Source organism: Pantherophis guttatus, chromosome 4 (assembly GCF_059756535.1).
Source record: "Pantherophis guttatus breed Tessera chromosome 4, ASM5975653v1, whole genome shotgun sequence".
NCBI lineage: Eukaryota > Metazoa > Chordata > Lepidosauria > Squamata > Colubridae > Pantherophis > Pantherophis guttatus.
In genome coordinates this window covers 130077470-130104307 of record NC_142066.1, presented here as the reverse complement: position 1 = coordinate 130104307, position 26838 = coordinate 130077470, and the positions used below count along the sequence as shown (strand labels likewise).

At 37.5% G+C, this 26838-nt stretch overlaps 2 protein-coding genes across 7 annotated transcripts in view; one reads left to right on the top strand and one right to left on the bottom strand.

The window, feature by feature from the left end:
- Window positions 1-21668, bottom strand: part of HEPACAM2 (HEPACAM family member 2) — a 41816-nt gene extending 20148 nt beyond the window's left edge. Inside the window, exons 1-4 of the mRNA XM_034402089.3 lie at window positions 21402-21668; window positions 19912-20101; window positions 13479-13829; window positions 12028-12312 (exon numbers count right to left, since the gene is read on the bottom strand). Of these exons, the coding sequence (XP_034257980.1) occupies window positions 12028-12312; window positions 13479-13829; window positions 19912-19990 (715 nt within the window). The 5' untranslated portion in view covers window positions 19991-20101; window positions 21402-21668. The remainder of the gene's footprint in view (window positions 1-12027; window positions 12313-13478; window positions 13830-19911; window positions 20102-21401) is intronic.
- An 842-nt stretch (window positions 21669-22510) lies between these two features.
- Window positions 22511-26838, top strand: part of VPS50 (VPS50 subunit of EARP/GARPII complex) — a 96487-nt gene continuing 92159 nt past the window's right edge. For 2 of the 6 annotated variants that reach the window (XR_015734053.1, XM_034402287.3), the window contains exons 1-3: window positions 22511-22673; window positions 23737-23805; window positions 26761-26787. Coding sequence is in view for 4 of the 6 variants with exons in the window: in XM_034402287.3 (XP_034258178.1) it covers window positions 22641-22673; window positions 23737-23805; window positions 26761-26787 (129 nt within the window). In the remaining 2 variants the exon portion in view is untranslated. The remainder of the gene's footprint in view (window positions 22674-23736; window positions 23806-26760; window positions 26788-26838) is intronic. The other 4 variants (XR_015734054.1, XM_034402289.3, XM_034402288.3 and 1 more) reach the window with 3 other exon arrangements.

Genomic DNA, 26838 nt, shown 5'->3' with positions numbered 1-26838 from the left:
AAAACCAGAACTTTTTCTTTTGGGTATTATAAAGGACAAATGTAACAAGGGAACAATATATTTAATGTTACATATTTTAACGGTAGCAAGATTGGCCTTCGCGCAAAACTGGAAAAACAAAGAGACCCCTACAGAAGAAGAGGTATTAAACAAGATACTGACTTTGTGCTGAAATGGACAGGTTGACTCTAGAATTAAAAGATAAATGTGATACGGAATATTTTGAAATCTGGAATAAAATATATTATTGGTTGGAGAGGAGGAGGAATGTCGGGACAAAGGATTATTGATAAGTCAAAAGTTTAAAAATTTTCATGTTAGTACTCTGTGACAAATAGGAATGGTTTTGTTGTAATTTTCACAGATGTATGAATCTATGTGTTTGAATTGTGATAAATTGTATATATTAATATAGTGTAAATGAACTGTATTTGTTGTAAGGTAAAACTTGATGGAAATGTTCAAACCAGAAAAGTCACACCATGTCCAATGTTTTTAACTGTATTATGAATAAAAAACTTCCTTTTTAAAAAAGAGAATTTATCGTATTTCTCCCTAAAGGAATCCAAAGCTCTGTAAAACTTCAAGTCCCATGGTCGGCTGCTCTGATTGGTACAAACTGGGATTTTGTGCTGATAGTGATCCAATTATGCAAGCTGGGTTGGGTGAGTTTAATCAAATGTAAATTCCCATAATGCTCCCTGACAGTGCTTGATCAGGGATACTAGAATAAAATTGTTATTAAATCCATTTACTTGCCACTACAGGTACTGCCAGGTCAAAATAATTAGGTTGGAGTAGTGACACAAAATATTGGAGCCCTCTTTCAGTTATGTTAAGGAACTGGATCCTTGATGTCTTTCTAAGGATGTCATTTTCTGGATATGATCTTGGGGCAATATAGAATCGCTATCATTCTGCCTATAAAATTAGCTAGTAACTTGCTTAAACATGTACTTAATTTTTCCCTTTCCTGAGTGCCTTGAAGAGCATGTGGTGGTGGAGATTAAATACAACTGTATACAAAAGATATAGTGGAAGAAAAGATACAATTGAAAAGATAACCATTATTTGTTTTGTTATGCGCTGATGTATTTCAATATAAATTAGGTGTGTAGTAAACCTGTTTTGCAATTTTAATTTTTATACAAGTAAAAAATGGACTGCGGCAGGATTTCTACTAGTGACTTTGGTTTTCTGGAATCATCCATTAATTTTTATGCTGTTGCAGCAGAAATGCTACATGATGACAAGCCTTGTATCTGTGATGTGATGTCCCCAAGAAGGTGGAAGTCACTAGAGGGTTAATGGTATGGGAATGGTCCTTGTGGGAAATTCTTTCCAAAATAATCTTTTAGATGTTTAAATAAAATACATTGAGGTTTTTAGACTGTTTCTAATTAAAGGTCTCTAGTAGGCCACTACCTCTTTTTCGATATCATTCTGAGCAAAGGAGACCTTTTGCCTTAGTAAAACCTATTTACTAAATGACTTGTAAAACAATAAATCATTACTTCTTAGCAACAATTTACTTCTCAGTGGGAACATAAGCAATTGTATCTGTCACCAGGAAACTGTAATCCATCTTGTTTTTGAACAGATGGTATTTACTGTGAGTGACCTTTATTATTACCCTAATTCCCCAGGTAGCAATGGCATATGGTCTTTGTAGCTTGTAGAGCTATTACTTGGTTGTTATTGAGAAAATTGGCAGCCAATATACAGAATTTTAAAATACCACTTGCAAGTGTACTTTAAATTATGTAACTTGAAAGCAATATTTGAGGGAGAAAGTTATGGTGGATATTGGGCTTCTCTATTATTTCCGGTGTGTGTGTGTGTGTGTGTGGCTTGATGGCTTACAAGTTGTCCTTGAAGTTTCATGCAAGCTCTCTTTTGTAAAAAGAAACAATATTTTGTTTAATATTTGTTTAAATATTATAAAAGGAATCAATCAGGAGGATACCATACCATACATTTATTTGTTGGGTTGATTTAGGAAATCCAGCCATATTATACCATACTATATCATTGTTATTGTTACTTATTGTTTTATCCTTTTAATGTTTACTGGTTTTAATGTTTGTCAGCTACCCAGTCACTTCTAGATAAGGTAAGGGCCACAAATAAAACAAAAGTACATACCACTGCAATATTATATTCAAATTAGCATTTATGGCTTAATTAATCAAGTTTGAAAGAAAGCCTATCTTACAGTTTACTCTTGTTCATTTTAGGGCAGATGATAATCTTAACTAACATTTAATAAGCCCAGCCAGTCCATAAGTCTATTCAATGAATCAAGGTTTAGGTAAGCAATGGGTAAACATGATACATAAAATAAGATAACATGAATTAAATTCTGTATTAATGTTACTTAATTTTATAATATTAGTTCTCAGCTGCATTGAGAAATACCTTCTATTTGTGTTATGATTAATATTTGTAGCAGTAGTGTAGTATTCTAGCCATCTTACTAGATGGGACAACTCAACCAGCTTTTCAGGAAATTTTATTCATTCATTCATTCATTCATTCATTCATTCATTCATTCATTGCCTTTATTATTTTTACAAACAATTCAAGATGGTGACTATATCCAACACAACTTCCTCCTATTTTCCTTACAGCAACAACCTTTTGAGATGAGTTAGTGAGACTGGCTGGCATAAGGTTCCCCATCTGTCTTTTATAGCTAAAGTGGGACATGAACTCATGATCTCCCACTTCTAGCATGTTGCCTTAACCACTAGAACAAACTAGGCTCTCTTAATTTGTTATTGTTCAAAACTGTGTGTGTGTGGGGGGGGGATGAGCTGACTGAGCCTTCTCAGTCCGATAAGAACACTAGGCATTCTGTAAGCTACTATGCTAATATATCTGAAAGAACAAGGCATCCTGAATAAGACTGTATTATGTAAAAAAGGAGGGGAAAGTGGATTGGCTACATTAGTTTCCAGATAAGCTTAGATTCAGTAATGACAGGTAAGAACAACTGCTAACAAGTGGTTTGAGAGATTTGTTGCATTCCATACTTTTGGAGAATGGCAAACATGTTCTTCCCAACATGTGAATAAGAAATTATGTTCAGACAAAATAATCAAACTATGCTTTAAATCTCTTGCCTGTAATGGGTGCTTGATTTTCTGAAGGCTAGTTCCTTTACCACTGAAATGGAGTAGAAATACATCTATGTACCATATTTTCCGGCGTATAAGATGACTTTTTAACCCAGGAAAATCATCTCAAAAGTCGGGGGTCGTCTTATACGCGGGTACCCGAATCTGGGTTTCTGGCGCTGACCAATGACACTTTGGGAGCGCCGGCAACATTGAGAGGAAGCTGTACTCCGAATTAGTTCCAACCTACAAGAGGTGCCAGGCAGTGCGCGTCCCACGAGAAAGGAATGCGTCCCCACTCTACCCCGGAATTCGGGTCACCTTCCTTCCTTTCCCAGCAGTCCACGGTGAAAGCCCCGCCGCGGTCGACCTGGGCCAGCGCCTTGCACACCTGGCTCTGCGTCTCCATTATGAGAAGCTCCATGCGACTTCGCATGTCTCCGCCCCAGTCGCGCAGCTCTCGCAATCCACTCACCAGAGGAGCCATGAAGCGCTCGTACCGCCTTGCCAGATCTTCCTCGTCCTCCTTTCCCCACGGCTTTTCTGGATGTAATTGCTGCTGCTCCTGCCGCCGAGGCTGCTCCTTCATCTCCGCCCGCCGCACCAGACCCAGCCCGGCCAGCACCGCCGTGGCTCCCGCAGTCCAAGCGATGCCGATCGCTGCCACCCACCATCGCCCGAACGGGAAGAACCGCCCGGCAGCGATTCCAAAGAGCCTGAAGTGAACATCCTGGAGCAGCGCGGGCCGGCCCGGAGGCTTAAACCCTGGGAGCCCAGGTGCCGAACCCCGCACAGCAGAAAAGACATGAGTGCTCCTTGGAATCGCTGCTGGGCGGTTCTTCCCGTTGGGGCGATGGTGGGTGGCTGCGAGCCTGGAAGAGGTGATGAAATGCAGAGCAATACCTCATGGGGAAGGAGTCCGCCGTGGCTCCTGCAGTCCAAGCGACACCAATCGCTGCCACCCACCATCGCCCGAACGGGAAGAACTGCCCGGCAGCGATTCCAAGGAGCCTGAAGCGAACATCCTGGATCAGCGCAGGCTGGCCCGGAAGCTTAAACCCCGGGAGCCCAGGTGCCGAACCCTGCACAGCAGAAAAGACATGACAGCCGGTGCCCAGTTCCTTCTGCAGCCGTCCGGATCGGCGCCAAGCCAGGAAAGCGCGCTGCGCACTCCCACCCTTCGCCTGCAAGGCCGGGCGCCGATCCGGACAGTTGCAGAAGGAAGGCTGTCATGTCTTTTCTGCTGTGCAGGGTTCGGCACCTGGGCTCCCGGGGTTTAAGCCTCCGGGCCGGCCCGCGCTGCTCCAGGATGTTAGCTTCGGGCTCCTTGGAATTGCTGCCGGGCGGTTCTTCCCGTTCGGGCGATGGTGGGTGGCAGCGATCGGCATCGCTTGGACTGCGGGAGCCACGGCGGTGCTGGCCGGGCTGGGTCTGGTGCGGCGGGCAGAGATGAAGGAGCAGCCTCGGCGGCAGCAGCAGCAGCAGCAGCCGCAACAATTACAACCAGAAAAGCCGTGGGGAAAGGAGGACGAAGAAGATCTGGCAAGGCGGTGCAAGTGCTTCATGGCTCCTCCGGTGAGCGGATTGCGAGAGCTGCGCGACTGGGGTGGAGACATGCGAAGTCGCATGGAGCTTCTCATAATGGAGACGCAGAGCCAGATGTGCAAGGCGCTGGCCCAGGTTGACCGTGGCCCCGCTTTCACCGTGGACCTCCTTGGAATCGCCTTGGAATGCTGGAACCAGCTGGTTGCTGCGCGGAGCTTCCCCCAGGCATCCAGGGGGATATTACTGACGCTCTGACTTCCCCAGACCGGTGGGGCTCGCCATCAGTGGGGGTCAGCTGGGGAAGTCGGAGCGTCGGTAATATCCCCCTAGATGCCTGGGAGAAGCTCTGCTCAGCAACCAGCTGGTTCCAGCATTAAGCAGCATGCAGCCTTGACTAGATCGGCACAGCTTCCTGTCAATGTTGTCGGCGCTCCCGTAGCATCATCAGTCAGTGCCAGCAACTCAGATTCATGAAGCTGTGCCGATCTCGACAAGGCTGCATGGGTGAAGGAAAAAAACCTGGTACAAAATAGCCCTCTTGCCACTACACGTAGCGTAGCCCATTACCTTTCTCTACAGTACAGCAACAATACATACAGTACAGTAACAGTACATACAGTATAGTATACAAATATAACAGTCAAGACCCCATCATGGCTCCACCAGCAAGAAGAAAGAAATATGAAGCCAGTTTTAAACTTAAAGTTGTAAACTTTGCCATGAAACATAATAACTGTGCTGCTGCAAGACAATATGGAGTAACAGAAAAGATGGTTCGGGACTGGAAAGCAAATGTAAAAGCATTAAAGAGTATGCCAAGGGGTAAGTGTGCATTAAGAAGAGGCACCCCACATTGGCCAGAACTCGAAAAACATGTAGCAGACATGGTGAATGAGCATCGCCAAAACGGTTATGTAGTGACACGAAATAAAATACGTTTGTTTGTACTTCAGTGGGCCAAATCTAACCCAGATCACAGCAACAGATTTAAGGCCACTGTATCCTGGTGTACTAGATTATTGGAAAGGCATAATTTGGTTCTGAGGCAAAAGACAAAAATTGCACAAAAATTACCTGCAGATCTTGATGCCAAAGTAAATAGTTTCCATCAATATGTAATAAAAGAGCGCAAGAAACATGGCTATGCGTTAAGTATCAGAAATATGGATGAAACTCCAATGAATTTTGATATGATTGGAAATAAAACTGTCCATCCAAAAGGTGAAAAAACAATTTTAATTAAAACAACAGGACATGAGAAGTCCAGCTTTACAGTGGTACTAGCATGCACAGCTGATGGCTCCAAACTGAGACCAATGATTATTTTTAAAAGAAAAACAATGCCGAAACTAAAGTTCCCTGTTGGTTGTTTTGTATATGTGAATGAAAAAGGCTGGATGGATGAAGAAGGGGTAAAGCTATGGCTTGATAATGTATGGAGCAGGCGACCAGGTGGACTTATTCAAAAACGTAGTCTACTGGTGTGGGATATGTTCAGGGCTCATTTAACTCCCAGCACCAAGCAAAGGCTTGCAAGAATAAACACAGATGCGGCAGTTATTCCTGCAGGATTGACATCGTTGGTACAGCCACTGGATGTGTGCCTAAACAAGCCATTTAAAGATCGCATTCGAGAACAGTGGAATGAGTGGATGGTTAGCGGTGAAAAGTCATTCACAAAAGGAGGAAACGTGCGTGCTCCACAGTTGGATGTTTTGTGCAAGTTTGTCATAAAAGCCTGGAATGATATTGATGCAGAAACAGTAATCAAGTCTTTCAAGAAGTGTGGCATATCAAATTCATTAGATGGTATGGAGGACGACTACTTGTGACAAGATGAAGAGGAAGCCGAAGCTGAGACCACACCATCTGATACGGAATTAGATCCATATGATGACTGCCTTACAAATGTATCACAAGATGTCATTGATGTACTTATGATATCAGATGACGAACAGGAGGATTTTGAAGGCTTTTAAAGGGAAACTGTCACGCCAGCAAAACCTGTAAAAATAGCTTGCAGTTATGATGGGCGTTGCTGACTCGCCAGGGACTTGCCCGGCACTGGCTCTATTGTTTGTTATCTTCCTCCTATCATCATCAGTTCCAGTTTGGTTGACAGCTTAGAAAACAGCTCCCATGGGTTTATTGTCTTATCCTTCCTTTCAGCTTTAGAGTGAATTAGGAAAAGTTTAATTCAATTGCACTGTTTTATATTGACATGTTTGATGACAAACAGCCTTATGTTTATAAGTGACAGTTTTCCTGCTAAGTACCTGCGTGTCATAAGCATTTGAATTAAAATTACCATATTGAAATCAAATCTGATGTTTTTTAATTTTTATTTGGTGTGCGTTGGAAGAGGGGTAGTCTTATACGGCGAGTATAGCCCAAACTCTATATTTTAACAGGAAAAGTAGGGGGTCGTCTTATACGCCCAGTCGTCTTATACGCCGGAAAATACGGTATGTGGTTCTGTATTTAAAGATGCTGGAGGTGCCCAAGGTGTGACATTCACATTTATAACAGCGGTAGTACATTTAACCTTACCTGAGCTAAATAATAATTCATACTTTACTATACATTTTTTCTACATCAAGCTACTTGCCACAGGTAAAAAGACAACTGGAGGCAAGACGGTTATATTGCCTAATTCCCATAATATTCAAATATATTTGTTTATGGATTTGTTATAACAGATAGTTCATTTAGTGATCATTCAAAGTTAAATGGCACTGAAAAAAGTGACTTATGACCATTTTTCACACAAACATTGCAACATTTCTATGGTCAAAATTCAGATGCTTGGCAACTGACCCATATTTATTATGTTGCAGTGTCCTGGAGTCTTGTGATCACTTTTGATGACCTTCTGATAAGCAAAGTCAAAGGAAAGCCAGATTCACTTAACAACCTTGTTACTAATTTAAGAACTGCAATGATTCATTTAACAACTGTGGCAAGAAAAGTCATAAAATGAGGCAAAACTCACTTAACAACTGTCTCACTTAGAAACAGAAATTTTGGGGTCATTTGTGGTCGTTAAATCAAGGATTACTTGTAATTTTTATTATTTCCTTCATGAATTTACAGTAGAGTGACAGATTTACAATTTACCTTAGACTGAACTCAGTAGAAAATCTATTGTTCGGATTTGAACAGTGGAGTTCACAGAACCCTCTCTGAGCTAGTTGGTTACCTGCAGACATTTCATTACCCAACTAGGTAACATCATCAGAGCAAGTAAATGAGGAGTTCCTCCTTGGTAGTTCTGAATTACTCAAGACAATTGCTCAAGAACCTTATCTGAGAAATTCCCTACAATGTTTTTAATATTAGTCACTCTGAAACTCCATGGGACATTGAACGACAGCTTTCAGCTAGCTACCATTGTTATTACTGGAGTCTGAAGTTCAGTCAGAGCTCACCAGCAGAAAAAGGGGTTGGTCACATTTTTATCAATTGTAAGAGCATTATATATGTTTTGTTTTCTTTACAGGCTGCTATTGCTTTCCTCAAGCAGATTCTCACATAGTTCCGAATAGGTAGGATCAACATATGGAAATCCCTAGAGATTAATTCCAACACTTTTGGAAAGAACCAGTTTGTAGACATGGCTCTAAGGCAGAAAATGGTCACTGATGAATGACAGTTTGAAATGTATAATTTAATGCAATGACTCTGACATAATTCCACTTGACATAACTTGTCTGATAATTAGATAAGTGAGTGAAAGAAGAAGGAAAGCAGGAAAAAAGGGTCACTAAAAAGTCATTTCAAGTTGCAGGCAATCTCATGGTGAATTAGTGATATGGATTTTAATCAATGAACAATATGTAGCTTATTTGGAAATTATAAAACAGTAAGTCCTATCAGGTTTAACCAGCATGGGCAACCAAAGGAGGAACAAATTACTTCACATGACCATCCTTGTGCAAATTATATAAATTACATTACATGATATGGTATTGCAAGCTAACCAGAGTCACTTGATAGTGATATGGGAATATAAATTGAATAAATAAAATATACATGCTGTCATAGTGGGCACTATTGAAAGATATGCTAACTAGCATGCAAAGAAGAATTTAAGTCCATCAATACATATGGCTCACAGAGGGAAAAGAATGAGAAACAGAAAGAAAAAAACCCTGGCATACTCCATGAAATGGATTGGGTTTCTCTATCTTCAAGTGAAACGTCCCTATTTGAACTCATATCTACTTATGCATTATAGCTTTTTAACATTTATTTAAAAAAAACTTTCCTAATTTCCTCTCCACCTTCTCTATTTGACTAAATTCAATTTACTTTTTATCATGTTGCTTTAAAGTAATATGCTTCCAACACCTTTAGAATCAACAAAGATGTTGGAAGCATTTGTTTGAGCCTTTCTTTGAAAGGAGGATCATGTGAACCTGTTGGCTTACAGCTTTGTAAAAGCATTTTTCTAACCTTTTTTCCTACCAGTCAAATCCTGTCTGCTTCCAACATAGTGCATGGAGCTAATGCATGTAACCAATCTGGGTTATATTTATTATACCCTTCTTAATGCTTGCTGCCTTAAATATTTTGTGATACTGTTTTATGTTGCATTTTATACAAATATTTTTCTAAAATAAACCATCTAGAAATGATCTGAATAAGATGACATAAAGTTTCAAAATAATAATAGGATAACGAGCAGTTCCCATAATGTCATTTTCAATTGTATATTGTTTCACAGGTATTAGCTTAAGCAAACATATCCAGTATCCTATATTGATTTTGCACATACATTAAAAAATGTTAATGATATGGACTTTAGGATTTAATGTTTTTGCTTGCCTAGCCTAGACCCCACTAGGGATTTGGATTTTTTTCTCTAACATCCCATCATGAAGCAAAACAGGAACCACTTCTGAAAAATTATATGTAACAACAGTGAGCGGCCAAAGAGTGAGCCTTAATACAGGAGGGGAAAATACATATTGGAAAAGTCTATTTTCCTCTCTTTCTTCTCCCAGCCTTCATGGATGGCTTTTTCCTGTCATCAGGAATAGCCAAAGAAGTGTGATAATTGGATAAGAGACATTTTATGACTTTTCCAACTCTTTATCAAAAAAACAATTTTCGGAGACTTCTGTTGGCACCGCCGGCGTCGTGGACGGTCTTTTCAGACCGCCAGCCCCGCGATTCCGTTGGAGCCGTTCTGACAGCGCTAATCAGCTGTCAGACGGTTCAAAACCTCTCCTTCGGGAGAAGAAGGAGAGGAGAGCCGGTGGGCGAGGGCAGAGCTCCCCAGGAGCCCCTGGACCAATTCCAGGGGCTTGGAGGGTGAGAGCTCCCCGTTCCGCCCACTGAAGCTCCGGATCCGTGGCGACTCCATTTTAAACGGAGCTAGACGCCGGCGACCAACTCTGCTGTCAACAAGAAGATTAATTGATTCCAAAAGCAGGCAGAACGGAAGCAGGACAACAAGCCTTTGCAAGTATGTTGCTTAACTCCTGGGATACATTGTTTCTATTTGATTTTGCTGAGCGGAAGGAGGAATGGCGTCTTTATTATGGCTGGACTGAAAGTGAAAGCTAAGTGCTTGTTAACAGATTTGTGCTTAGAGACTGGACTTAAGCTGCTGGGATTTGAGAGCTGGGTGTAGAAAAGACTATCTTGCTTGATAAACTACAAATAAATTTGAGAAAGTTGCTTAAGAGATGTTTTGGCTTTGAAAAGAAAAAGTTTCTGAAAGTGGTGGAAGCTCTTTAATGGCGTCAGAAATGACACAGAGAACTGATTCACAGAGCCAAGAGGATTTTTTCAGAGATCTTACAGAACTTATAAAGGAAGCCACGAATAACCAAATGGCAATTATTAATAACTTTACAGCAACCATAGAACGAAAATTTATAGAGCTGGTGGAGGATTTAAAAGCAAATGAGGATGTTTTTGAAAGAAAGCACAATGACAATGAAGAAGACATTTTGATTAAAACAGAGAAGCTGGATTTGGCTGATTCTCAAGAATCTTCAAACTTTCTTCCTGTCCTTGTGGAATTAACTGACAGTACTTTTCAAAAACATAATTTGGAGCAGAGAGAAGAAGAAACTGATCAGCCCTACGAGGTTTCGGAAGATTTGGCAGAGGCTTTCACACAATTAATTGAAATGCAACAACTGGACTTTTTTTGCAAACTCATCGAGTTAACTCTTCGTTCTATGGACTGACTGATTATATAAGCAAGAAGAGTGGATATGGGGGCTCCAAATCAGAGGAAATGATTCCAAGAAAGGGGCAAGTTTTAAAGATACATCAACCCCCAGTTGAAAATCAAAACCTCCTTAAAATAAAAGCAAGAGGGAGGAACAAAGATTGGAAAAAATATAGAAAGAAAGGAAGAAGGGAAGATTAATTTTCTTTGATTTAATAATTGATGTATTAATTACTAATTACAATGATTAAGTAAATGAATTAAGAATTCAATTAATGATTATTTAAGGTTTAAGGAAAAATATTTGAATCTTGAGAATAAAGGTAGGAGGGAGAGTAAAATGATTAAGAAAATGAACTAAGAATTCCTTACAGATGTATTATGAGAACTTTAGGCTTTGAATGATCTATTAGTGTTTGTTAATGTTTTTAAAACTCTTAGGCCTAAAGGATTATATGTTACTTTGAGTTTAAAGGGAGGTTGATGAATAATTTGTAGAAGGGGAGTTAAGGGGTCTAGGGAATTATAGTCTTGCATTATTAGCATATTTTAGCGTATATTTGATAAAACTTATACCCTGTTTTTCTTCTGGGAAGTCAGGGGAGGGGGGTGGGAAGGGGGGGTGGAAGGGTGGGTTTATAAATGTTTAAATATACAAGTGAAAATGTTATCTGTTTGATTATAAAAAATAATAAAAACCTTTTATTCAAAAAAAAAAACAATTTTCTGTTCTTGTGGTAATCACTATAATTTATAACATTTATTATAAATTGTTTCTGGAAAGGCTTTAGGAGTTTGACAGCTTTGTAGAATAAGATTTCCAAGAACAGGTTTTGGATTTTCCTGTCCATTTCAGGAGCACTCTGCCATGGATACTGGGGACGGAGACGATGGCTTAAATAAAAGTTAATAAATACTCCATTTAATTTCATATACAATCATGAAATTCAAAGAGGAATACACAGTGTTCCAAGTGGTCCATCTTAAAATTGGCCAATTTTAAACGTTGGATGTGTAGAGGTTTAACTAGATTAACTTTGGGATTCTGGCCCCTCAATTCATGGTACCAACATAAATAAAAATAAAAAAGCTGTAAAATCTGCTTCCCCCCCCCCCCGAAAAAAAACTTGATTAACGTAGGTAGGTAGGTAGATATGACACATTTCATCTACTTACAATATATTGTTGGCGTGATCATATCACTCCTCATGGCACTGATAGGGTTGGTTACTAAACAGCTGTAGTTCCCAATAGCTTCTCTGAAAACGGGGGCAATGGAAAGTGTATCTTTGTTTATAGTCATGGAGCCATTGTTGCTGTCTTCAATTGGATTTTCATTTTTCATCCACTGGTAAACTATTCTTGTGCCTTCTTCCACCCGACATTTCAAAGTGATGTTTCCTTTTTTTTCTACAACTCCAAATGAGGGTTCCATGTATATGACAGGCTTGGTGAGAGGCACTGCAATGGAAACGATATTGGAAATTATGATCAAGTCATTTCTGTTATTTACATACAGTAGATGATTTTCGAAGTCTACATTTTTGCTAGTAGAAGAGAGTGAGAACTGTCACTGGTTAATTTGGGACCCTACAAGAGGTAAGCTCTCAACCCAAAAACTTTCTTAAAAGAACAAATTGTTTTTTTAATCTCAAATGCACTCCATAAAGAGGATCAGCATCATTAAGTATTCAGTCAATTTGGGATGCTTTATAGGACTCAATTTATATATATGTTCTTTAGAGCTTCCATATTGAACATTTCCCTTACCTAATCTATATTATGTTGAGAATTCTGGAAATTTTAGTTTCAACATAGCAGCTGATGTCAGTTTGGAGAAGATTGCTCTATAGCAAAAAATTCTTCACCAGTTCTTCATCTTTTTTGTATAAGTAAACTTTTAGAATATATTTATGAATAATTGCCATTGGATTTTAATTTGCTCATGCATTAGAATGGAAATATTCTGAATATTTTTCCCTACTGGTTCTGTGGGCATGGCTTGGTGGACATGGCAGGGGAAGGATATTGCAAAATCTCCATTCCTACCCCACTCCAGGGGAAGGATACTGCAAAATCTCCATTCCCTCTCCTCCTGGGGGAAGGATATTGCAAAATCTCCATTCCCACCCCACTCTGGGGCCAGCCAGAGGTGGTATTTGCCGGTTCTCTGAACTAACCAAAATTTCCGCTACCGGTTCTCCAGAACCCGTTAGAACCTGCAGGATTTCACCCCTGGAAATATCCTGATGTGTGTAAGGGACAACAGTATGTCATATAACTATGAATGTCATATATAATATATTTTAATTTTTAAGAATTTGCAGAATATATTGTAAGCATGTGCCTTTCCTGCAATAATGCTGGATTTTGATTATCACCCCTATTTTCTCTATTGCCAGGAAGCTCTCTAAGCAGTATTACTTCACTATACTGAATGTTCAGCAGATTGTGGCTTTGGGGACAGATTGTGGCTTTGGGGAAAGGAAAGGCCAGAAAATGTCACAGATAGACAAGGAATGGGGAACCTATGACCTTTACATGTTGAACTCTAATTCCCAATAGGCACAGCCCATATGATAAATATTAGTAGACAGAAATATACCCCAGCATTTCAAATTACTTACCATCAACAGTAACCTGAATCTTTTCACTTACTGATTTTGTCTCATTGCCATCGATATTGATTTTAACAATATAATTTCCTTCATCACTTCTGTGTAAAGAATTTATCAGCAAAGATGCATTTGGAGGTGAAAGTGTAAATTTGTGCCTATATTCTATGTCTGGAACAACTGATTGATTGGCAGAACTAATCAGATATTTAGGGTTTGTTGGTGGTTTTTCAAACAGCCATATTATCTGGAGCTCAGAAATGGCAAAGTTGACATTATAAGCAATATCAAGTCTGAGTGGCTGTCCTTCAATGCCATTGACTGTGTATGAGGGAATTGTCATTTTTAATGCAGAAGAATTACCTGCAGCAAAAAGATTATATATATTACAAATTGAAATACACATAATACTTGCTTCAGTTCTATTGTAATACATCTTAATGGTTTCAAAACTAACCATCACTTGTTACATATCACATGTGTAAATTCATGCTATGACCATTTGTATTTGTATGATATATCTATAATATCATATTTCTTTATGCGATTACATTTTTATTCATATTGGGTTGGATATAAACATTACACACATCTCTCTGAACAGAATTGATGAAATAATAATTAACTTTTTGGGTTAACCATCAACAGGGAAGGAACAAACAGCCAAGAAATATTGCAGACGGGTATTCAATAGAGTAGCTATGAAGACCTTGGAAAAGATATTCAAATGCCAAGATCTGTCTATACCTACAAAAACCAGAGTCATGCAAGCCATGGTATTCTTTGTGACATGACATACAAGTGAAATAAGCAGGATAGAAATAATATTAACATATTTGAAATTAATGTTTGGAAGACTCTTGAAAATACTACGGATAGCCAAGAAAGTAAACTGATGGATCATTACATAAATCAACCCAAAGTTTTCATTTGATGCACAAAAGGCCAAAATTGTTCTTCTTTGAACACATTATATGAAGACCTAGATTTTTTAAAAACCTATGCCGGTTATAACTGTAGAATACATTCACTTTTCCTCTAATATTTTCTTGCTATCATTGGTTGACTAATCCAATAAGTAAACAAATTTACTTCTTGGTTGATTTGAATGGCTAGGGAGAGCACATAGGGTTATAACATGGATTCAGAAGAGTGCTCAGAAAGCTGTGCAAGAGATAACTTGGTGGTTGGGGACAGTGCACAGAGATACACAAGAGGTGTTGGTGCTGGTTGGGGATGCACAGGGATGCATGGTGTTGTGACATGTGTGTCACAACACACATGCCACAAAAAAAACAACACACATGCCACAAAAAAAAAAAGAATATGTGAGTGGGTGGCATGGCTCAATTTCAGAGGGGCTGGGGTGGTAGTGTGGTTGGGAGAGACTTACCTAAAGAAGTTGTGACCTTCCCTGCCAGCTTTCTAATTGTCAACACCCCCTGTAAGCTTGGCATGGTTGCTGGCAGGGAATGCCAGCAACCATAATCAAGTTTATAATTCATGCTGGCTGCCTCATTTATTTGTGGGAAACTGGCAGGGAGTATTGGAAATGACAATCATGAGACCATGGTGGTGTGGTAGTCTGGTAACAGTGAAGCGACCATAAATTTGACAAATCCAAATCCCACACGAGTCAGGAATCACAGATTTTGGACATATTTTTTAAGTTAGCCCATTTGAGATATATCGATTCAAAAAATCTTGCCCTATGATGCACCATTTTGTTCAACTAAAAGTTATAATTAGTCACAAGAGTTTTAGTCATTCAAGTATGTGTGTGTGTGTGTGTGTGTGTGTGTGTGTGTATGCCTATGTAAATATATAAATATATAAATATCAATGGAAACTTAATAACAACAGTGCTTTACATCTCTCTCTAAGTGGTTTACAGAGTCAGCATATTGCCCCCAATAATTTGGGTCCTCATTTTATCCACCTCGGAAGGATGGAAGGCTCAACTGGTGAGATTTGAACTGCCAAATTGCAGGCAGCCAGCAGTCAGCAGAAGTAGCCTGCAGTATTGCACTCTAATTACTGCACCACCACAGCTCATTAAAATGCATTATCCTTTTCCTGCCAACATTTAATTGTGCAAAGGGGAGGGGGGGAATACCTAGACTCTTCCTTATAATAATCCCATATTTTTTGACCCAATCTAAGCAAAGTGAAGGAAAACCTCTTTTGTACTGGTATAATACCTTGAATGCATACTATGAATATTTAAACTTCTGTCATAGAGTATATCACTAAAATCAAGCATTGTCCTGTACTCTGAATATTAGTCAGTAAAGGAGTGAATTAGATGTCCACTTATTTCTAAAGAAATAAATAGGTCTTGCAGTCTTTGTCAGAACATAGTGATTTCAAACAACATATTATATCAGATTTAGCAAAATTGCCTATAAGAAAGTTATGTTATAAGAAAGCTAGAGAAATAAAGTTTCAGCATTTAAATCTAATGCAACCCCATCCTAATCCCACAAGGCTGTTGTGTGAATGCAACCGTTACACATGTAGTTCTTGACTGACAACCACAACTGAGCCCCAAATGTCTCTGTTAAACGAGACATTTGTTAAGTGAGTTTTGCCCCATTTTACAACATTTTTTGCCAGAGTTGTTAAGTGAATCTTTGAAGTTGTAAAGTTAGTAACATAGTTGTTAAGTGAATCTGGCTTCCCCATTGACTTTGCTTGTCAGACGATCACAAAAGGTGATCATATGACTCTGGGACACTGCAACCGTCATAAATGTAAACCAGTTGCCAAGCATCTAAATTTTCATCACAAGACTGTGGGGATTCTGCAAAAGTTGTAACTGTGAAAAATGATAAGCCACTTTATTCAGTGCCACTGTAACAGTCACTAAATGAACTTTTAGTCAAGGAGTACCTTTAGTTCAATAAACTACTAAAGTACAATAGTGTGCACTACAAAGGTCTACCTCTGAAAACCAAATGGAAGTTACAGCACAATTAGATCAGAATGCAGTGGGGCTCAGATGTTGACAGATGGGTCGCTTTCAAAAGTTCATCACATCTATAAGTAGGCTTTGTTTCCTATAAGTTTCTATGTGCAATTCAACTCAGAATCAGAATAGAGCTGGAAGGGACCTTGGAGGTCTTCTAATCCAGTCCCCTGCTCAAGCAGGAGATCCTATACTAGTGATGGCTAACCTTTTCCGGACTGAGTGTCCAAAGCGTGCATGTGCGTGAACCCCCAAAATGCAATGCGCGCCCCCCTCTGCATGCGCCCCACCCCCTGTGCATGCATGGCAGAGACCCAAAAACCAGCTGGCTGGTGGGAGGCGGCGCACATGTGTGACAGAGCTGAGCTGGGACGACGGCTTGTGTGCCCACAGAGAGGGCTCTGTGTGCCATCTCTGATACGCATGCCATAGGTTCACCACCACGGTCCTATATCATTTCAGACGAGTAACTGTCTAGTCTCTTTTAATTTTTAATTTTTAACCTTAACCCATACATGACATGGCTCCAAGGTACCTCTGGAGACATCTCTGTTCAATTTCAAAATTTCCAATGCAGAACTCATTGAAGAATCTAGTAGAAGTTCCCAACTTCCATGAAATAAGGGGAATGGAGGACTACATATGTTGGTTTTCCATTACAGGGCAAGTATTATGATGTGTGATATTTGGTCAGCATTTATTAGGCTTCAGAAAAATTACTTATGACAAGAAGCCATTTGATTCTTAATATGTAGCCATCTTGTTATTTGATTTTGTAATTGTTTTAAGATTCCTATTTAATACTTTTGTGATTTTTATGATTTATTTTGATTGAGATAATTCAAAAATATCAGTGATCTTTTGATTATGGCAAATAAAAATGAAATAAACCATAATTAAATAAACCATGGCCTAGTATGACTTATGAACCAGCCTCTAGAGGTGCTCTTGACTTAGAATCATTTGTTTAGTGGCTGTTCAAATCTACAGAGACACTAAAAAAAGTGACTTACATTAAAGTCCTCACATTTACGACCATCACATTTATTTAGTGATCCAATGGAATCTGGATGCTTGTATTCACAATAATTGCAGGGTCCCAGGATCATATGATCATTGCAACTTCCTCAGCCAACTTCGGATAAGCAAAGTCAATGGGAGAAGTTGAATTCACTTAATAACTGCAGTGATTTGCTTAACAACGGTGGCAAAAAAGGTCATTAAATTGGGCACAACTCACTTAACAGCTCCCTTGCTTAGAAATTCTACTCCCCAATTGTAGTCACAAGTTGAGGACAACTTGTATTTTTCAGCCTTAGGAGCTCCATTTCACATTCAGATTTTAACTGAATTAAATAGAATCATCTAAGATGATGTATTAAGATTTTGTCTTAAATGAGATGATGCTTTTTATCTGTTCCAAGCACAGATAGTTTCTATGCACAACCACAACTGAGCCCTAGTTTTTTGTTGCCAAATGAGGCAGTTGCTAAACTGGTTGCACCTCATTTTACCACCTTTTTTGCTACAGCTGTAAAGCAAATTATTGCACTTGTTAAGCGAATCATGCGGGCATTAAGCAAATCTGGCTTTCTCCCATTGATTTTGCTTGTCCAAAGCTTTAAAGGTTACAAATGGTGATCACATGACTCCAGGACAGTACAAGTGACATAAATACATGCCAGTTGCCAAGAGCCTGAATTTTGATCACCTGACCTTGGAGATACTGCAACAGTGCCAAGTGTGAAAACCAGCCATAAGTCGGTCACTAAATAAATGGTTTTAAGTAGAGGACTACCTGTACTGTAACCAACTGAATTGGAAGTTTTATTTCAAGTTTATAAATGGAATACAATATTGGGAATATCTAATTTGCTAATTATCTAATACAGTATTGCCTTCTACCATATTTGCAGCATTTGTGTGACATTTAAGCCCTGTGTTTTCTAGTAGAACCATTGCTTTTCAGCATATGGCAGTGCCAGGACTGAAATTAATTTATTATAGATATATTATATAAACGCATGGAAAGTTTTATTCTAAATCTTTCAAAATTATTTGCCTGTGTTCCATTTTTACTTTGGTATCCAGATTTTTCTTTTATTACAAACAAGTTTAGGAATGGTTGATACACAGATAACAAACTTCAAATATAATTTACCAACTTGTAAGAATCTGAAACATAAAATAAGCTTCTGAAGCAAATAATGCACTCTTAACTTCTGCTGTCTGCTTTTGCTTTCTTTCTTTGTATTCAATATAAACAAATTAGATATTCCCAAAGTGACCTCCAACTTTTGCTTAGGCTGCATTTGGCTTTTACATTAGTCTTAAAGTATTAGTAAGCACAACACCATCCTTGTTGACTGGAAACACCCTTCAACGTTTTTACTGAAATAAAAAAGATGACATAATATTTTGAGTTTCATACATAAACCGACATTCCATGGGAAGGATTTTGATTTTATTTAAAGGACTTTTCAGTATCAGTGATCATATCATTTTGAAATTAACCTGGTTTAATTTTTTGTTGCTTTACCTAATTCTAGTAGCAAAATATTGTACTATAGTAGGACATAAGGTAGTCTGTTTGGTTTATAATACTGGGATTTATGACAGCCATTTGTCCAAATCCATTTAATTGTGAAATTATTAGATAAAATACACCCAGGTTTAACATAATGTATACAACCCAGTGAATATTGCCACAATGAAGAGAATAATTATATTGGAACCAAATGCCAATTTTAAACCCAGTTTGCATAGGAATGAAAAAAATATCCTCTAAAAAGTATTACAAACCTGTTACTCTAAGTAAGGTGGAAATTTTTATATCTCCTGTATGTGTAATAAACTTGGGAACAATAATGCAGAAATAGGGAACCAGCAGCTCTCCAGACATTGCTGAACTACATTTCCTAATATCCCTCACCTTTGAGCACATGAGCTATTGCTGCTGAGAGTAGCATTTTAGCTGTTTTGGGAGGGCCATAATCCCCCTTCTCCTGAAATATCAGAAAAATCTACTTTTTAATTTCCAATGCTAAATAATATACTATTTATGGAAAATATCAAAGAATTTAAGAAATATATTGAATTACCACATACGGCACCAATTTTTTTAAATGCATTGATTATATTCAATGATACACCATAACAGTTGCTGTCCTTAATGTGTACAGTATGTGTTGATTCAACCTTCCTAAAAGATAGAATATTACATAATGTGTGAACTATAGAACAATCTTGTCTACCCTGAAGGAAGTCTTACAGTTTATTCATCAAGAACCCACACAAGTAGTTATATAATTGTAGTTTGCATTTACACAAACCCCATGGTGGTATTTTATTCTAAATAACATTAACACTACCAAGTTTATAGCCATAAAGCTACTGAAGTTAAGATATTTATGAATTCTATAAAGCCTTGTACCTGGATAGTTTCAGAAAAGGACATAAAATAATGCAGAATCTTACCTAAAAGTAGGTAGAGCACATAGATTTGCAAGCCACAAAGCATGGTGTTGAAAAGTAGCTTGTTTTGTGTGAAAGCCATCTTCTTTCAGAGCATAGGCTGAGCCTTGGTCCAGCAGCTGTGGAGTTTATTTGTTAGGGAAATCAGGTGTGAGTTACGAGTCACTGCCTTGTCTTGCTTCAGGTGATTCGACTATGTGTATAAACGACACAGGGAGTGGAACACCTGTTAGATTAGTATTCAACATCTTCATTGCCTATAGCCCTATCATAATTCCCCACTCTGGTATGTTCACAGCAAATATAGAACATGATAAATTAGGCATACAGTATGAACCACTCAACACTGATAAAAAATAAATGAGCTTAAAGACCATATGCAGGTTATATTCATTTGATGAGAGCAGACAGTTAAACAGCTCCATGAAGAAAAACACAAATTTGTACAAGCCCTGAGGATTGCAAATGATAATTTTTGGTAGTTTATGTCATTTGGGTTAGATGAAGTTACTCCTAGTACTTTTAAATAAATAAGTACAAAATTGCTTTAAAGAATAGCAAAATTGAGAACATTGTAAAACTGCTTTGAATTGCAAGATTCAGCAGCATGCAAATATGATAATGCAGATTTTAAAAAACCCTCCAAGTATGTATTTGTAACTAAGCAGACCATTATCAGAGAATTTTGAAGGTAATAGGCAAACCTCCTGAAAGAGAAAGGCTGCAGATTAGAAATTTCCATAGGAGAGTCTCAGTAATCAATGCCACATGAAAAAGGTGGCAAAGTAGAGATAACAATAGCCTTGTAAACTGTGGTTTCCATTCTTAGTGATTAGCTAGGCTATCTACCTGACCAGAATTATAAAGGGATGCCCATTGTTAACCTCAGTTTCTGTGTGAAACAGAACTGAAAGAGAGATCAGGATGCAATAAACAGCAATAGTATTCAGCCTGTGAGTTGCATTTATATGATAACCAAGGTATTATTCTATTCCAAGACTATAAACTGGCTGAATAAGCACACCTAGACTGAAATTCAGTTTCTGGTTCAGAATCCAATGAGAACAATATTAAGAAAGTTAATTTTCACTTGTGAAATTCATATTAAAACTTGTTTTGTGTAATTTAAACCATGTTTTGCTTCAGCATGGTTTGTTGAATTAGCCATAATAGTTGAGGTCATTCAACACATTAAGTCAAAACTAAACTTGTATTGTGGCTTAGTAATCACAGTATAGTTTAAGTATAAAAATAACTGCATGAGCCCACTACATAACATATCTTAACATAAGCTAAAATGAGTTTGCAGAATTGTGGTTTCAAGTGGATTATAGAAAACATAGCCCTTAACTAGTCTCCCCCTGGTATTAATTATACCAATATCTTAATAACCAGTCAAGAGAGTTTAGAAAAAAGTAAAGCCCTTTACATTTTCTAATACTTGCTTACAAATATTATTGGATCTAGTTATAAATAAGCAATGTTCTTTATACTTGCTCTGCTGTGTGTAGGTTCTCCTTTCTATTGTTCCAATAGTTACCGTACTTTATAAGCTAAAGGAAATGGCTTTTCATAGATTCACACTAGAGTAAACCATGCCAATCGATAACGAAATAGCAAAAGCAGAAGTTAGGCAATGCCTTTATTAGGAAGAAGTTCCACGTGAGACCATGAAGTTTTCAGTTTATTCCTGAGACCATAAGGGTTTCGATGAGGAGAAACAGTTTGATTCAACCCAGCATGATAGAATTGCTGCAAGTTTTTTAAACTGACTAACTCTGGGGCAATAGCAACTTTAGCACTAGGGTCTAGATGAAGTTTTGCTCCCATGTAAAGATCAAGAATACACCCCGGGGTGGTCCTTAGTTCTCAGTCCGATGGAAGAGCAAGGAAATCCTGCTTTCATCCAATCAGCCATCAACGCTACCCACTGCAGTTAAAAGGCAATGGATGGAGTCCGTCACGCCCTCGTTACCTTACAATCTTCTTCCTAGCGTGGTTCCCCCGCTTATGGCAGGGTCCGCTATTTATCTCACAATAAATTACTGCAATCTACCATATATGGGGCTGCCCTTGTGAACCACACTGAAATTGCAACTAGCAAAAAAATGCAGCAGCTTCCATATTAACTTGATTAATGTGGGATTGTCACATAACACCAATATTATGGGGAGTTGTTTTTATTATTATTAGTTTAATTTCAGTTTTGGTTGCCACTTTGATTTTGGATGCAATTAGAACTTTGGAAACATCAAGTAATTCAATCTTGATGCATCGTATTCTCTCGGCATTTACATAGCGATGTTTCGGTGTTTACAAACTCATCTAGTCCTATCGATCCTAATATCCTGGATCAGGCACTTATTCCATTCGAAGCAAAATACATTTCTGGAAATAAGCAAATCCCGCATCCAAGCATCAGATGGTTCCTTTAAATTCATTTTATGGCTAAAAGGCATATTTCATCCTGAAAATCCATTAGCTGGCAATACAGGAAACAGGCTCCGCTGAGCTTTGTGGGAGTTGTATTTCTCTCAACTGCGTCTCGGCGTCCAAATTCCGGAAGCAGAGCTCCCATTGTAAACTCCAAATCCCATGATTCAGAAGGAAAACAGGCGGGTCATGTGATGCCCAAAATGGCTTCGTTGTGTTAGAGGCAGCTGCGTTCCTTGGTCGAAGGGAGTTTACGAGACGAAGCGGCTGTCCGGCCGGCCGGCAGAAATTGTATCATCATGCAGAAAATCAAGTCTCTGATGACCCGACAGGTAGCGGGGTGGGAAGAACGGAAGGCCTACTTTTGATAAAGCGAGATTAAGAAAATTCCTATAATTAAAAAAGGGAATTTTGGACGAGAAGAAAAACCACGATAATATGTTTACTAAAAAAAAAAAAAAAAAGCCCAAATGCGTTCTGTCGTAGATAAGCGTGCGTTGCTTTGAAAAAGGAGTTCAGTTAAATAGGACTTGCATATTTGTAAATGGGCACAGGATTTAATGTTATTATTTATTACTATTATTTGGGGAGGGAGGTCTGATGCCTGAATAAAGGAGGTATACTAAGAAGGTTTCCTGCGTTGTCAGTAATTTATTTCACTGATTTTTCATTCAGGAACGCAAGGATTCCAGGTGCATTGTAGGATTGAATTGTGGCTGTTCAGGTTGAGCTTGTTTTCCCAGTTTAAATTCTCTGTGTGAAGAAATGATTTCAGAATGTAATGATCAGTTAAGCTTGGAACCTTTTCTCATACTGTTTGACAACAAAACGATCAGGACTCTTGATCAAAAATGGGCCAGATAATATTTCTTTGAGAGACAAACTACAAGGTGTGCTTTTTTTTGATGAGAACAATTTTAAAAAATTGAAACAATATTCCAAAATTGTGACTATTGATCATAAATCTCATATTCAGTGGGTTTTTTTTTAAAGAAAATAATATTGGACACTTAGTTTCAAAGCTTTCTAATTCATTTTTCTGTGGAATTCAACAAGCATTTTTGCAATTTTTCTTGATATAAATTTGAGCAAATAAAGTGTTTTCCAGAATATTTGGGTTACAACATCCATTAGTTCCAATCCATAGATTGTAGTGAAGGATTATCATGAGAAAAGGTCCATCCTTTTATTATACAGGTTCTTTTGTTATACAAGTTCATCAGTTATTTGTAGCTAGAAAGCCTTGTTCCTGAGAGTTGCTCAAGTTTACCAAGGTTTGGTTTTCAAATATATATGCCTCCTGAAGCACTAGTTGAAGCACTCATGTATTCATTAATAAGTATGTTTAATTATTGTGACTGCAAAAAGTGACATTTGATTTCCCCCCCCCTTAAGGGTCTTAAAAGTCCTCAGGAGAGCATTCATGATTTGAGCCCCCTTGAGAACTTCAGAATTCCAAGCAAGGTAGGACTGAATACATATAATGTTAACATTTCTTTCACTTTCTGTTTTATACTTGTTTTCTGTAGCATCTATTTGTATACAGCTGCCAGTGCAGGGCAAAGAAGTCAGCATCCTTGTCAAATTGGGTTAATGACATTAGCATCAGGATAGATGATGAGATCTTTAGCAATATGTCAGCCTTGTCCTTTCTATTCTGCAATAGCACTGGATGGGATGTGAGTTTTGTGATACCCACTTTCCTGTTCTAATAATTGGATGTATCTCTGCTTGTTTACTATTGTTTAATATTTTCTGTCAGGATTCTATGGCAGCTTTAATTTATAAAAGTACTTCAGGCAATTCCCAGGTGTGTTATGAATCTTATTACTATTTGGTGTCACATAATTTAATTACATTTTCAAAACATACACATAAAAGCAATATAGACTAATATAGAAACCCAAGAGAAAAGATAAAGAGTAAAAAAAAAGTAAAAAACATATTTGACTCTTAGTTTAAAAAATGTGATAAAATGCCCAAAAGGGTAAAAAAAGAAATATTTTTTTCTTTTTAAATTTTAACAATCAAATCCGTATGTCAAAATTTGATTTTTCTCTGTCTCCTGAAAAATGTCCACAAAAGTCTTTAAATTATAGATGAATTTCGTCAATCTCGCAAAGGACATTAAGTTAGCTCTTGTTGCCAGTTCTGTCATCTTTATTAACCATTTTTCTATTGTGGGTATCATAGAATCTTTCCAATGTTGAGCATATAAATGTCATGCTGCTGTTATCATTATATATGATAACATAAAAATAAAAATACCATGTGATTTTTACAAGGTTTTATCCATAAAGCCTAACAAAAAATTTTTTGGTCTGAATTATACATTAATTTTCAATATTTTTGAATTAGATTATTAATTTCCATCAAAAATTACTTAGCTTTTTTTCAAGAACACCAAATATGATAAAAGGTTCATATTTGAATTTTACATTTCCAGCAACTATTTGAGGATCCTTTACACATTTTATGACTTACTGCCATTGATGTCAGAGTTCCCACTATATTAGAATCTGGCTATAATGGTTGATGCATCAGTTCATCAACTGATTTCATAGTAACTGATTCTGCATATGTTAAATTAGAATGAAGGATGAGTTTAAGTGGGGAAAGGGAATAATGTAGAATTGCTGAGCAACTATAAAATTTGTTGCAACTTCTGTGTTCACAAGAATTTTTAGAAGATACTGTATTTGTGTAATCCTCTGTTTTCTTTTCATATGCTTGCATATTCTTTGTTGTCTATTAGTTTTTGGCAGCCATACAAAAAAACCCTCTCATATTTTAACTGAAAAAAGTTCTAATAATTTAAAATATTTAACTCCCAAGCAATTCCTCTAAACCCATCCATTTTTGTGGATTATTGCAAAAATGTATTTATGACATGAAGTACAGGTTCCTGAAATCATGAAAAGATATGAATGAAATAATATTTAAACTGCTTTTTTTGACAAAGCTATAAGTAATGATCATGTAGGGAGGGTGATTATCAATATAGAACTTTACAGAAGTAGGCCAAGAAAAAGCAAAAAAATAAAAAATAAAAATGATTATTTGATTTCTCAAAAGGGGAAGCAAATCCCCTTTTTCTTTCTGCTAATTCTGGAAAGATGACATTGTTGCAAGAATTATGTTGACCAAATAAAGGCAAATGATACCTCAATGATTCAAATAAGTTCTTCATTGTACTTACTTACTAATCATTTTTTTATACTGCTCATCTCATCTAAGTGACATAAATGGGCACTGAAAAATTAGAAATATTTTACCTATTTATATTGCTGGTCTAGCTAGGAGTAATCCTGGATATGAAAGTTATGGTTTTGTGGGTTATAGAAAGAACATGATGGGGTTCATGCAGCCAATTTTCTATCACTACAGTTCCATGATTTTTTTTTTTTAAAAAAACTAAGATATTGCTGAAAAAAATGTATTGGGCTGTGAGAATTACCATGTGAGACAGAAGGAAGAGCTTCAACTAGACAATAAAGGTAATGTTAATACTCGTGGTTTGGTTTTTTATCTGGACTGCCTTGAAGGATTTACAAAAAGTTTGAACATCCTTGATTTACACAAGGGTTATAATTATAAATTAAGAAACAATATTGTCCAGAAAAAAACACATTAACATTTATCACTAGATTAAGGAACTAATGTAACTCTTGAATTTCTTTTGGAAATCAAAAAGACTGTAAATAATGCACCCTAAAAGAATTAACCTCTATGGAGGTTAGCAATGTGTTAAATTTAAATTCTTGAGAGTTTTCTCGGTAGTGTTGGGTTTTTTGGGGGGGTCAGAATGTGAAACATTTCTACTCCATCCAGATGACATCACTCTATCCCTCATTGGTTGTATTTGTGCAACAATTTTAGTTTTATCTTCCTTAATAGATTTCCTTTGAGAAAGAAATAAGGAGAGAAATGGTAGGCAAAGATGGAATTGCAAATAATGATACCTACATTTCTTGTAAAATGGTGTGAATAATTCTGTGCAAATTATTTCAAAAACGGGGTTTTTTAATTTGGGTGTCCTGGATCCATTGAGTCATGCAGATAGTTGGACATTAAAAATATTCAAGTATTTCAATGTATTCCACTCCTGAAATATTCCATTCTAATCTCACTAGAAATACTTTGACTTCAGAGTAGGCCTTTTTGATTGTACAGAAAGCAATCTGGCCTTGAAATAAATTCTTCTTTTTCACAGCCCCAATATTACAGGCCAATCCATTTTTGGTAAGGTTGGAATGAGATGATGCTGAGTCTAACTGTTCAACTTCAATTTTTTGCAAACTTCTGCTACTATCTTAGAACTGGATGCATTGAAAATATTTGTCAATATAGTCTACTAATGATTTTGTTGTCTGCTTGTCCTTAATATCTAAAACTAAAAGGAATTGTTAATTTTTTCAGCAGCCTGTCAGTGGAGAACCTATGTTGGTAAGAATTCTGGAACCTGCTCATTTAAGTGTTTACAAATCTCAGCAAAAT